The 14313-nt window shown below is 36.0% G+C and overlaps 1 protein-coding gene and 2 pseudogenes across 1 annotated transcript; all 3 read left to right on the top strand.

The window, feature by feature from the left end:
• The first annotated feature begins 333 nt into the window (after positions 1-333).
• LOC107550791 (mpv17-like protein) lies at positions 334-1462 on the top strand (annotated as a pseudogene).
• Positions 1463-1867: 405 nt separating this feature from the next.
• LOC107550790 (mpv17-like protein) lies at positions 1868-3668 on the top strand (annotated as a pseudogene).
• Positions 3669-6052: 2384 nt separating this feature from the next.
• LOC107550789 (60S ribosomal protein L18-like) lies at positions 6053-10172 on the top strand. The gene is made up of 5 exons (XM_016232168.1): positions 6053-6086; positions 6526-6590; positions 9554-9677; positions 9856-9925; positions 10034-10172. Exons 1-5 carry the CDS (start codon positions 6053-6055, stop codon positions 10107-10109), a joined length of 369 nt encoding a protein of 122 aa, XP_016087654.1. The 3' UTR covers positions 10110-10172.
• Positions 10173-14313: the final 4141 nt, after the last annotated feature.

The following is a 14313-nucleotide window of genomic DNA, read 5'->3' as shown; positions in this document are numbered from 1 at the left end:
AGCTTCATACTTCATATTGTGCATCTGATTTCTGCATTTCATTTTGTGATTATCATGCATTTCACTATTAGCAATAAATTGTACACCGATCATTAGCTAAATGCCTTTCCCTTTTGTAACATTCCCTCATACTTGTGTTCTTTTCTCACATTCTTGTCTATCTATCTACCTATCTATCTATCTATCTATCTATCTAATCGTCATTTGTAAAAAAAAAAAAAATTTTTAAATACACACATTTTTGGATGAAATTACATTTATTGTAGATCAGGCCAAAACAATGTGCATACTTCAGTTTATTAAAATATGTATCATCCCTGTCTTGTGGTCATCATGAACAGAGCATGTGCTTTGTTCAAATCCCATCCATATCTCCAATGTGGTGGGATACACAACACGTTTTGCCACAGCAGACCTCATTCAGCAAAGCATGATGGGAAAAGCTCAGGACAAAGGGACAGTACTGGATCGAGTGGGACAAGATACCTCCAACACATCAGCTGAGGGATTTACTGTGGCTGGAGAAGCAGAGACAGATGATGATAGCAAAATAAGTGTATCAGAGGGAAATAAAAAAGCTTGGGAAGAAATTAAACCGTCAGATCCAATGCAACATGCTCCACAGCTTGACAGCATCGACTGGGCCCAGACTGCTCAGGTGGCGCTGGTTTGGTCCTGTTTCCATGCCAACTTCAATTACCATTGGCTACAGGGACTGGAGAAGATGTTTCCAAGAGGAGGGATCAGAAGAGTGTCACTTAAAGTGTTTCTGGACCAGCTGTTTGCAGCCCCTATGACAATAAGTGCTTTCTACATTGGTGAGAACCAGAGGTTTTTCATCATACTTCCACTTATATAATTGAAGGAAATCAATGCATAAACATAAATCTGTGCATATGAATTAATTCATAGTCGGAAAGGTTTTACAGCATTTATTACACTTCTAAAGGGCTGAGCACTTTGGAAGGTGCAGAGGATCCCCTTGAAGACTGGAGAAATTAATTCTGGACCTTGTATAAGGTAAACACAAGCAACACAGGAACTATTCTACATAAATGTAAATATTAAAGGTTCAGGATCAATTCTGACACATTGATTGACTATTTTTTTCTCTCTCTCTCTCTGGTTGACTGGAGTAGTGTAGGCTATTGGTCAACAATGCAGGTACTATAGTAGTCCATCCATTCATTAATATATTCTGCTTGTAAGAGGTTTCCTCATTTTCTCATGTCTCAGGCTGTGAACTTCTCGCTGATCCCGCCGGTGGCTCGCACTGTTTTTGTTGGAGTTGCTCTTGGCTGGACTGTTTTCTTGTGTCATTTCAAGCAACAGAAGAGTGACTTCCTGACTAGACTTTATTCTGCAGCTGCTTGGCTTTTGAATTTAACTAAAACATGCACTTTCTTAAATCAACATATGCAACTATGTACATATTAAACATAATGGATGCATTAAAGCTTGAAGTTTAATTTTAATGCGATTTAAACAAATAATTTAGCTTGACTCCATTCTATTGGAGTGGGTAAACCACAAATTAATTATACTTCATATTGTGCATCTGATTTCTGCATTTCATTTTGTGATTATCATGCATTTCACTATTAGCAATAAATTGTACACCGATCATTAGCTAAATGCCTTTCCCTTTTGTAACATTCCCTCATACTTGTGTTCTTTTCTCACATTCTTGTCTATCTATCTACCTATCTATCTATCTATCTATCTATCTAATCGTCATTTGTAAAAAAAAAAAAAATTTTTAAATACACACATTTTTGGATGAAATTACATTTATTGTAGATCAGGCCAAAACAATGTGCATACTTCAGTTTATTAAAATATGTATCATCCCTGTCTTGTGGTCATCATGAACAGAGCATGTGCTTTGTTCAAATCCCATCCATATCTCCAATGTGGTGGGATACACAACACGTTTTGCCACAGCAGACCTCATTCAGCAAAGCATGATGGGAAAAGCTCAGGACAAAGGGACAGTACTGGATCGAGTGGGACAAGATACCTCCAACACATCAGCTGAGGGATTTACTGTGGCTGGAGAAGCAGAGACAGATGATGATAGCAAAATAAGTGTATCAGAGGGAAATAAAAAAGCTTGGGAAGAAATTAAACCGTCAGATCCAATGCAACATGCTCCACAGCTTGACAGCATCGACTGGGCCCAGACTGCTCAGGTGGCGCTGGTTTGGTCCTGTTTCCATGCCAACTTCAATTACCATTGGCTACAGGGACTGGAGAAGATGTTTCCAAGAGGAGGGATCAGAAGAGTGTCACTTAAAGTGTTTCTGGACCAGCTGTTTGCAGCCCCTATGACAATAAGTGCTTTCTACATTGGTGAGAACCAGAGGTTTTTCATCATACTTCCACTTATATAATTGAAGGAAATCAATGCATAAACATAAATCTGTGCATATGAATTAATTCATAGTCGGAAAGGTTTTACAGCATTTATTACACTTCTAAAGGGCTGAGCACATTGGAGGGCGCAGAGGATCCCCTTGAAGACTGGAGAAATTAATTCTGGACCTTGTATAAGGTAAACACAAGCAACACAGGAACTATTCTACATAAATGTAAATATTAAAGGTTCAGGATCAATTCTGACACATTGATTGACTATTTTTTTCTCTCTCTCTCTCTGGTTGACTGGAGTAGTGTAGGCTATTGGTCAACAATGCAGGTACTATAGTAGTCCATCCATTCGTTAATATATTCTGCTTGTAAGAGGTTTCCTCATTTTCTCATGTCTCAGGCTGTGAACTTCTCGCTGATCCCGCCGGTGGCTCGCACTGTTTTTGTTGGAGTTGCTCTTGGCTGGACTGTTTTCTTGTGTCATTTCAAGCAACAGAAGAGTGACTTCCTGACTAGACTTTATTCTGCAGCTGCTTGGCTTTTGAATTTAACTAAAACATGCACTTTCTTAAATCAACATATGCAACTATGTACATATTAAACATAATGGATGCATTAAAGGCTGAAGTTTAATTTTAATGCGATTTAAACAAATAATTTAGCTTGACTCCATTCTATTGGAGTGGGTAAACCACAAATTAATTAATCATTTAAATTACTACAATTACTACATAATAAACATACATTATTTCTTACCCCATTCACACGTATTCTTTTAGAAACATTAAACTTGGGATGAAATGGTGGTAGCGAAAGATATTTACTTCAACATTGTGACAAAAATTGGAGTAAAACTGCTTATCAAAAAAGAAAAAGGGTGTGGACTTGGTTCCTATGCATCGGTTGTTGATTGGATTTTGATATGTGGGCAGTACACAGATGAATCGTTCACAAAAAGATCTAAAAGCAGAGTTCAGAAAATGAATTTTCATTTCATTCTCAATCTTAGAGAGTTTATAGATTTCTTCAAATAATACAATAGGAATTTGGTTACTATATGATGGGGGAACTACAATGATATTATTATTATTACATGTATTGAATGTATTTATTTATCAGTGACATACATTATAATTTTTTTTAAAGAAAACACTGTGGCTTATCTTTCAAAAGTCAATTGTAAGTTTTTTCAGCTGCTTAAAAGTAAAAACATTTGTTTCTGTCTTAGTGGTAATTTTACCTTAGCCTACCAGTCATTCAAATTTGCTGAGATCATTTTCTCATGTCTCAGGCTGTGAACTTCTCGCTGATCCCGCCGGTGGCTCGCACTGTTTTTGTTGGAGTTGCTCTTGGCTGGACTGTTTTCTTGTGTCATTTCAAGCAACAGAAGAGTGACTTCCTGACTAGACTTTATTCTGCAGCTGCTTGGCTTTTGAATTTAACTAAAACATGCACTTTCTTAAATCAACATATGCAACTATGTACATATTAAACATAATGGATGCATTAAAGCTGGCTGAAGTTTAATTTTAATGCGATTTAAACAAATAATTTAGCTTGACTCCATTCTATTGGAGTGGGTAAACCACAAATTAATTAATCATTTAAATTACTACAATTACTACATAATAAACATACATTATTTCTTACCCCATTCACACGTATTCTTTTAGAAACATTAAACTTGGGATGAAATGGTGGTAGCGAAAGATATTTACTTCAACATTGTGACAAAAATTGGAGTAAAACTGCTTATCAAAAAAGAAAAAGGGTGTGGACTTGGTTCCTATGCATCGGTTGTTGATTGGATTTTGATATGTGGGCAGTACACAGATGAATCGTTCACAAAAAGATCTAAAAGCAGAGTTCAGAAAATGAATTTTCATTTCATTCTCAATCTTAGAGAGAGAGTTTATAGATTTCTTCAAATAATACAATAGGAATTTGGTTACTATATGATGGGGGAACTACAATGATATTATTATTATTGCATGTATTGAATGTATTTATTTATCAGGGACATACATTATAATTTTTTTTTTAAGAAAACACTGTGGCTTATCTTTCAAAAGTCAATTGTAAGTTTTTTCAGCTGCTTAAAAGTAAAAACATTTGTTTCTGTCTTAGTGGTAATTTTACCATAGCCTACCAGTCATTCAAATTTGCTGAGAAAAAATAAAATAATAAAAAAACTTTAGCAAATGTAATTTCCCTACAAAACATTAAAGATTACATTAAAGACATGTATTCATGTACCTTGCAATCACCCTCTTTTAAACTTTATGTAGCTACGACAGACCGCGCAGCTGAGTATACGCCCTACATGTTTATTTATTTGTTTAGTTAAACGCGTTTTAGAATGACTTTCAACAAAAAGTGCACTTAAAATACAGGTGCATCTCAATAAATTAGAATGTCGTGGAAAAGTTCATTTATTTCAGTAATTCAACTCAAATTGTGAAACTCGTTTATTAAATACATTCAATGCACACAGACTGAAGTAGTTTAAGTCTTTGGTTCTTTTAATTGTGATGATTTTGGCTCACATTTAACAAAAACCCACAAATTCACTATCTCAACAAATTAGAATATGGTGACATGCCAATCAGCTAATCAACTCAAAACACCTGCAAAGGTTTCCTGAGCCTTCAAAATGGTCTCTCAGTTTGGTTCACTAGGCTACACAATCATGGGGAAGACTGCTGATCTGACAGTTGTCCAGAAGACAATCATTGACATCCTTTGAAATGGATTTGAAAAAAAATATTTTTTTTCATTGACTTAATTTGCTGTAAAGTTGCTTTGCAATGATTTGTATCGTGAAAAGCGCTGTACAAATAAACTTGACTTGAATTGACTTGATTCACTCTGAGTCCAAGATGGTAGGTAGCTTGATTTCTCACGGAATGTACCGGTGTCCGAAATCTACCTCCATCCTCAGCTATAGCTCTTCTAAATCTGCCGCAGATGATGTTTAGAAGCAGTACATAGCGATGCAAATGAAAAACATGTGTATCGTCGTGAATTATGTGTAAAATGAATGAGTAAATGTCGGCTAACGCACATCGGGCCGCGGAGATGAGTTCGTGTTAAAAGACTTACGGCTGGCTGACGACCACGTGCCGCTAAGATTTTGTATACCCAGATATTCATAAAACATTTGCTACCATTTCAATGAATTGCTTAGACGGAAGGAAGAGTTCTTGAGTAAACTCGTGCTGGCTAAGCTAACGCTGCGCTTTTCCGAGCCAGGCGAGGTGCTGCATATCTGAGACATGTATTAATATGAGTGCTGTGAAGGTGTTTTCATTGCATGGTGGGTTTTGTAGTTCTAGCCATCATTGCTCAAATATGTGTCTGCGGCTAGTTAAGTTCTTTGCTATAGTGATGTATTGAGAACGTGCTACATCTGACACCTAGCTCCACTGTTGTTTACTGATTTTCTCTCTCTGTGTATGTGTGTGTGTGTGCTCGCGAGCTTTCATTTTCCCTTTTCACTCTGAGTCCAAGATGGTAGGTAGCTTGATTTCTCACGGAATATACCGGTGTCCGAAATCTACCTCCATCCTCAGCTATAGCTCTTCTAAATCTGCCGCAGATGATGTTTAGAAGCAGTACATAGCGATGCAAATGAAAAACGTGTATCGTTGTGAATTATGTGTAAAATGAATGAGTAAACGCGATGTCGGCTAACGCACATCGGGCCGCGGAGATGAGTTCGTGTTAAAAGACTTACGGATGGCTGACGACCACGTGCCGCTAAGATTTTGTATACCCAGATATTCATAAAACATTTGCTACCATTTCAATGAATTGCTTAGACGGAAGGAAGAGTTCTTGAGTAAACTCGTGCTGGCTAAGCTAACTGCGCTTCTCCGAGCCAGGCGAGGTGCTGCATATCTGAGACGTATTAATATGAGTGCTGTGAAGGTGTGTTCATTGCATGGTGGGTTTTGTAGTTCTAGCCATCATTGCTCAAATATGTGTCTGCGGCTAGTTAAGTTCTTTGCTATAGTGATGTATTGAGAACGTGCTACATCTGACACCTAGCTCCACTGTTGTTTACTGATTTTCTCTCTCTGTGTATTGGCTGGAATTATGGCATATTGTAACGCTGGGTTGTGTTGAGCAAGCGAGCTGTTGGCATCAGGTGAGCCATCGCTGTTGTTGCGGGAACGATTACTGATGATGTTAGGATTCAGAAAATCCCTAAACTAAAGGTAAGACCAGACATTGAAAGTGTAATGAATGTTATATAAGCTTTGAGGTCCGTCTGTCCGCACAACCGTCTTGTTTCTGATTCTGCCCATGTATTCGTATGATTTTTTTCATGAGATCCTGAACTGTTTGATTGAACCCGGTGATTGCAGACTTTGGTCCAAAAAAACAAGTTAAATGTGCCCTCGTTTCTTTAAGGAATTTAAATAATTTTTTTATTGTTGTTTTATTGTATAGCAGAAATCTTATAATACGGTGCCCCCCTCCCATATGGGCCAAATATTTTTTTTTTTCTGGTATTTGTTTTTTGTTTTTTTTTACAAATTGGGAGTGTCAATATATACTTTAACCATAAATAATTTTGGGTTTTTAAAGTTTTGAGAACTGTAAGGTGAAAATGACTTTAGTTAGATTTTGTGTATTTTAGCGTTATAATTGAGTTTGACTATTTAAATTTTTAATTTGTAATGTCCTATTCAGATGGAAATTTTTTTCATGGGGATGTAGGGTGTTTTCAGCATTTGCGGGGACTTGTCGGTGATTTTACTGCCGTTTCAATCCAGTATTTCTGTGTTTTTCTACCAGCACTGAGTGAAGATTTCTGGTCAAATTACCTACTGTTTTCTGTGGGATTACATTTCTGCCACAATTCTGCACGCGAAAGATCATATTTTGAGTGCACAAAAGTGAATTTTGCACACGCGCGATCTGAGTTTTGTGGAGAATGTTTGTTTCGCAAAGAAAAAAGTCTTTCGAGCGCACGGAAATCAATTTTGCATTTAAAATACATTTTTGGATGTGTGCAGACCTTCTGTTTTGTGCGTGCAACGTTTCACTAGCTTGCTCTGTGAATTGATTTCACTAGAATTCTGCTGTCGAGGTAATGCAAGAAATGTTGTGATTGGTTGTCAAGGCAGCCAATCAGAATTTAGCAGCCTCGGTCTCTGATTGGCTGGAATTATGGCATATTGTAACACTGGGTTGTGTTGAGCAAGCGAGCTGTTGGCATCAGGTGAGCAAGCTAGTGAAACGTTGCACGCGCAAAAGAGAAAGTCTGCACACATCCAAAAACTTATTTTAAATGCAAAATATAATCTTTCGCGTGCAGAATTGTAATCCCATAGTTTTCTTGATAAACACCAAGGTCGTGTGGTAATTTAATTGACCTCTGAATCCACATCTCTGAGATTGTAAGAGGGCATAAATCCAAAAGTAATTTGTTAAATGCATTTTAACCACTGCCAAGCACCGTGCCGTAACAGTTGTGCTTTGTGGTAATCTACATGCATTTTAAAGATGGACCCAAGAACAATGCTGCAATAACAATATTTCATCACCACTATACTACAGTGATTGGGAGCCGTTAAGAACAAAAAGAAGAGCATTTGAAATGGTCCGTTATTGCAACAGAAATGCAATATAATTTTAAAATATGTACGATATACATTAAAAAATGAAACCAGGTACCTAAGTCAAATTCTTACCTTATGTAAATGAGAGAATGCATTCACTTATTTCTAATTTAAATGACATCTATCGTTTTGACACAAAATGCAGCACAGAAAAAAACATCTAAACCAATAGCGTGTCCATTTTCCTGTCATTTAAATAGGATATTTAAATGAATAATACATAAATATGAAATTTTCCTATTATAAAATTAAATAGTAATTTATGGCTTGTCTAAGGAATTTTTGACTAAGGAGCCATGCAGATTTATTTTTGCTGATGTTTCCATGAGAAACAACTATCATGCAAATAGGGCTCAAGTCATCCTGTGGCTCTCCTGGACGTTTGCTGAAGTGATCCAGCTTGCTGTTTGAGAAACAATGAGTTGATGGAACTCTGCAAAGTTTCATAGTTCAGCTTGCCGTAGTTCATGCAAACATGACCCAGTGCACATTCAATCATGGTTTGTCCAATCTGATGCATTTATGCGGAAAAAAGATGGAAGTAGAAAGGCATTTGATACAGCAGTATCTCAGCATGTGTGCACGATGACATTGTTTTTGTTCCTTTTTTAAGTGTTTAACGTGCATTTGGGACCGCAGTATACACCACTCATCTTTCCATACTTGTGATGGGAAGCAGTTATCAACAAAACAGTTGAACGGTTGAAAATGTAGAATTTAAAATGATGATCATTTTTCTTTAAATCTTTGTTTAATGTATTTGAGTACTAGTAATAAGAACAACAATGTATTATATATATTTTTTATAATTTAATAGCCGTGTTGTCAAAGTTTTGGCCAAATTGTGCGGCCCTACAAACAAGCACAGCTAACCTGTAATTTATTATTATTATTATTTTTTTAAATTATTATTTAATTGCATTTTCATTCATTTTTATTAGAAAAGTCATAATTAGATTTTACCCTCATATTGTGTAGTCCTATTTTCAGTAAATGAAAAGGCTTTCTTTTTCACTAAATCACTTTTTTAGGGAATGAAGACATTTTGCTTCAGTATAAAATAAAATGCATAAATTATAGTAATTGTATAATTATATTAATATATGATGTTGAAATGTTTCTTAGTTTTTCGTAACATTAGCTCTGAATGCTTAATAGTATTGACATGCATAGAAAGTATACAACTGCTGTATCATAGTATAAAATGAGCTGAGAATGCAACACAGAAAAAGTTAATGTTAATTATATATGCAATTTTTCTCTTTAAATGAATGTACACTGATTCTGAATTTCACAGTAAAGATTTGCCTTGGATTTCTAGGATAATGATGCTTTTAGTAATCAAATACAAACAGTGGGGCCGTGTTCACTGCTTTGTTTCTTCGTGACTGTAGTTGTTTTTGTGATACAAGCATTCCTGAAGTCTCTGGGTGCCTTGACGTTTTAACAACTGCAGAGTATTTTAGTTGTATTTCACCTGACGATGAGAGCACAGAGTGTGAGGTTGTCTGAACGTCTTAATGATAATTTCTCTTTCCTGTGTCTTCTCACAGGTGTGTGCCCTGAAGTTGACCGACCGTGCTCGCAGCAGGATCTTGAAGGCTGGTGGACAGATCATGACCTTTGACCAGCTGGCACTTACTTCACCTAGAGGACATGGCACCGTTCTGTTGTCCGGTACGTGAGCATAAAGCAAGGATACTACTTCAGTACAAATTCTGTTCAGTCAGTATGCTCGTAACATTCTCAGTTATTTTTTATAACTGCTTGTGTCCTGAATGAGTTGCTTAATTGTTTCTATTTAGATGTTTTGAGCTAAGCTCAGGGTTAATGCATTTGTCTGGTTTGTCCGCAGGACCCCGTAAGGCCAGAGAGGTGTACAGGCATTTTGGGAAAGCTACTGGAACCCCCCACAGCCATACCAAGTATGGAAACAAAATGCACTTTAATTTTAAGCCTTCATAAACTTGTTTGATGTAAGTTGATCATTTTGATGAACCCTTTAACTCACAGTATGTTTCTCTGTCTTCTAGGCCCTATGTGCGCTCCAAAGGCAGGAAGTTTGAGCGTGCCCGTGGTCGCAGAGCCAGCCGAGGATACAAAAATTAAAGATCTGTCTTTTTGTATTCGATATTATAATGCAAATAAAGATTGGGTAATATTCCAAATACAGTCTTTTGGAGTTGCTTCATCTCATTTTATGCTCCGTTCAAAATGCTTCAAGTATTTTGCAGCTTCTGACTTTTTTTTTTTTAAACCTCTTAACTGAAATTGACACCCTACATGCACCGAAATGACTGTGACTTAACCACATCAGGTGGAAAAAGCAAACCTAATGATGAAATGTTTTGTTGACAACTGCCAGGTTACATGTGCGTATGCACATGGTTTCCAATACAGTTTCAGAATTAACTCGAAGATCACTAAGAATTATGATTGTCAAGTTAAAAGAAGTTAATGTCAGAGGAAATGCGCACAAACCTTGTCTGAACCTTGAATTTTCCATTTTAATTTGCACGTACATTTGCACAAAACAAGCTCCAAGCAGTTTGTGTTAAACATTTATGGGAAATTTTTGAGTGAGAGAAATTTGTACAAATATGTAATTTAGCTTAAAGTTTTATAAAGTCATGAGGAAGAAGTATTTTAAATCTTAGATAAGTTCTGTGCTATTTTAATCACCTAATATTTTGCAGCATATTTCGGTAGTTTGTCTTTGGCAAAATTTATATTTAAAAGTAAAAATTTTACAGACTGTCTCTATGTAAGCCAATAAACTTCTTGTCCAGTTTTAAAGTTAGTCTGTCGCACTCTATGGCATGTCAGCTTGCCATCTAGAAAAGATATGCATGTAATGAATTCAGGATTGGTAGTTTTTAAACCTCTAGTTTAAACGAATTACAGTTTTGAGTACAGAATTAATTCAATTAATGCAGATCACTCCACAGAGTTTTTTGAGAGGAAGCTGTAGGAAAAATAATGACCAATTAAAATGCAAAAATATTAAAAACATTTGTAGGATGACCGTGCAAATGCAGAAGAAAAACGGTGCAACTTAAATGAGTGACAGTATGAGGAAACAAAAAATTGGGTGAAGTGCTTGGCCAGTATTCAAAGGAGTTTTGCTATTGGTGAGTAAACTTTTTTTTTTAGAAACAGACTGCCTTTGATCTGCAAATCTGTGGTTGCTACTTCCAGTACACAGAGGACAAATTAAACATTTCAATAGAAAGATCGGAGCAGTTTCAGCCACATTTGATGGTGCCATGATAACCAACAATGAATATTAATATCTGAATTTCCACCTTGATAATTTCAAACTTTATCTCGAAATGTTTTTAAATGATGTAATATAAAGCCCTTGTGAATAGCAGGTTCTCATACTGTAAAGCCCTTTAAGAAATCACATTGAAGTCCATTGAGTTTACAGCACGTTTTGGGCTCTTCTATATAAGGACAAAACTTTCTAGATGAAACGGATCTATGCCATGATGTAAGAGACGGTAAGTGGCAGACAAATCTGCTGACAGACAGACGCTCAGAGACTCGTATGCTTTGCATGTGATGATTATCTATTCATCTATTCTATAAACTTCCGTTTTGACAGCTCTATAGAGAAATGCAATGTGTGATTCAAAGTGTTGAATGAAACTGTGAGCTCATTTAATCCACTGTTGGCTTTCATGGAACTTTGGCTATTAAAAAGGGGCTGTAATACACTAAATAACAAATTCTTTTGAACCACACTTTGCATGGCATTCTGAATAAAATATCAGTGGGTTTTTATGAATATGCAAATAAGGCCTCGTACAATACCCATTTGATTCTGAATGCACTCTTAAATATTTAATATAATTAAAATCTAATGTAACATTTTTTAATCATACATATATTTACAAATTGAATCCCCAAAAATAATGGACATCTTGTAAATTATCACACTACCACTTTTGTTTTTTTTTTATAATTAACAATTGCAACCTTTCTTTTTTTCTTCTAAAATTAACACAAGAATCTTCCCATAAACCTGTATTTTGTTAATATATGTATTTTGTCATATATTTGTTTTACCCTTATTAAATTATTATTTTAATGACGTATTGCATTGTGTTGTGTTTTAGGCTTGAAAGAAATGTGTTAACAGATAACGTCCTGACAGAAAATTACCAGTATATATACAGTATTTTTTGTATTTAAATGAATAAATAAATATTTCCATTTTCAGGCAAAGTAAAAATTATTTTATGGTTTTAAAATGAAAAACTACAATACTAAGAGACAACTTTAGTAAGAACTTTTGCTACTTGCCACTTACTGTCACTAAAATTGCCATATTTAATATCGCCGTGTGGAAAATGCATTTAATAATTGCTGAAGTATGTTTAACTTTAAATTAAATATGCATTCGAATCATTCTAAATAATAATTTCCTTCAGCGTATCCATGTTCAAGAAAGCAAAGGCTTGAAAGTGAGACACCTGAATCTGGAGAATGTTGGTGTCTGTTCTTCTGAGAAAATGACTGATGGGGTCAGTGGGGAAGGAATATGTAATATCTCTGTCATAATCCCTCCATCAAGCATAATCAGTGTTAATATGTTCCATTCTCGCTGCTATCTGCATGCTAATATAACCCACTCGTGACAGTCTCTTTTTTCCACATCAGGGGCTCACATAGGTCTTCCCCAGCTCTCCTGTTATTCAAATCAGCTGTATCAGCCACATACAGTGAATAGGAAAGACCCCATCACACTCTCATTTCACCCCCTCTGATCTGAAGAGACGGAGAGCATGAAAGTGAACGCTGATATCTGTGTGCTGTATGTAACCACAACATGTCCCAGATAGCAGTGGTTCACGTCGACCAAGGTTGATATTTGGATGTTTTTTTGTGTGCAATGGGGGCCTAATGGGCATGAAAACTCACAAGATACACAAAGGAAGGAAACGATGAGAATCTCAGAATGAAAGAGTCTCAAGATCTGTGGTTATCCTCCCATACTTTACCTCATGAAGGCATACCTACCTGCTGCTTTTTCCATGGATTTACATATTTGCATATTCAACAGCCAGCTTACTGTTTCCACTTGGCTAAAAGTTTTAACGTCACCGAGCTGGTGTACAGCGCCCTCAGAAAAATCCAAATGTTAAAAATTATGCATTATATAGGTAGATATCAAGAACTTAATCATGTTTTAAAATTGTATTTGGACTCTTTATGGTCGCCAAATGTTAATATAACACCTGTAGTTAATGTGATGATTAACAACTGTTGTTACTCTACTAGAACACCAGTGAGAACTTCACAAATCCATTAGTAAACACATTTAGATCATTCACTTTACAAAAAGGAAGGAAATTTGATGTTTAAATGCTTCAGGTTATGAGAGTCGTACACTGCATACTAAAAACTACAAAACATACTATTTCTTGAACTGGCTTGTGACAGATAGGAGGAGTGAAAAACAGAGCAAAAATGGGAGGGGAGCGATTGAGTCAGCCACAAGCTCTTTTCTTCATCAAAACAACTCCAACCCCCATATTCATGTCACTCGCACACAGGCTCTCTGCCTTTACTGGAAGTGGTGCTGTTTTAGAATATGCTGATCGCACATCCGCATATCAACGGCTGAATCAAATGCATTCCGAAGCTCAGGACTGATACTAGGCTGACAGAACAGAAAACAGCACTTACACAACCACATAAACAAACAATGATGCCATGGTGCAGGCTAAAATTACACACGCCATCTGTGTTTCTTACCCACTGGTTTAGGGTGGGAAAAGGTTTCATTACATTGTTGTTTAATATTGTAAAATAATATATATATATATATATATATACACACACACACAATGGTTTTTGGTTTTTATACTGTACAGACCGTATATTCTATTGCCCTACACCAACCCTACCCCTAAACCTACCCCTAAACTTTGTGCTATTTCAGATTTTCAATACACTCCATTCTGTGTGATTTATAAGCGTTTTGAAAAGTGGGGACATGGGGTAATGTCCTGAAAAGTCACCTTCTCCTTGTAATACCTATGTCATACCTTTGTCATTATACAAATTTATGTCCTCATTTGTCACAAAAACGCGCGCACACACACACACACACACACACACACTTTTTTGTGGATTGTGCATGCTTTGCATCATCCACAAACTTGGCATGAATTTAACTGCATGCTAAAACAGCATAAATTTTGTGTATGTTGCCTAAATTATTTATGTTGTATGTGCATGCAAGAAAAACCATGGCAAATATATATATATATATATATATATATATATATATATATATATATAT

Source organism: Sinocyclocheilus grahami, unplaced genomic scaffold (genome assembly GCF_001515645.1).
Source record: "Sinocyclocheilus grahami isolate Dianchi unplaced genomic scaffold, SAMN03320097.WGS_v1.1 scaffold408.1, whole genome shotgun sequence".
In the NCBI taxonomy this organism is placed as follows: domain Eukaryota; kingdom Metazoa; phylum Chordata; class Actinopteri; order Cypriniformes; family Cyprinidae; genus Sinocyclocheilus; species Sinocyclocheilus grahami.
This window is presented reverse-complemented; position numbering and strand designations above follow the sequence as displayed.

Coding starts and splice junctions, on each gene's coding strand:
- LOC107550789 (XM_016232168.1), top strand. CDS start 6,053: ATGTCGGCTAACGCACATCGGGCCGCGGAGATGA. Junction 6,591..9,553: donor AGAAAATCCCTAAACTAAAG/GTAAGACCAGAC, acceptor GTCTTCTCACAG/GTGTGTGCCCTGAAGTTGAC. Junction 9,926..10,033: donor ACCCCCCACAGCCATACCAA/GTATGGAAACAA, acceptor TCTGTCTTCTAG/GCCCTATGTGCGCTCCAAAG.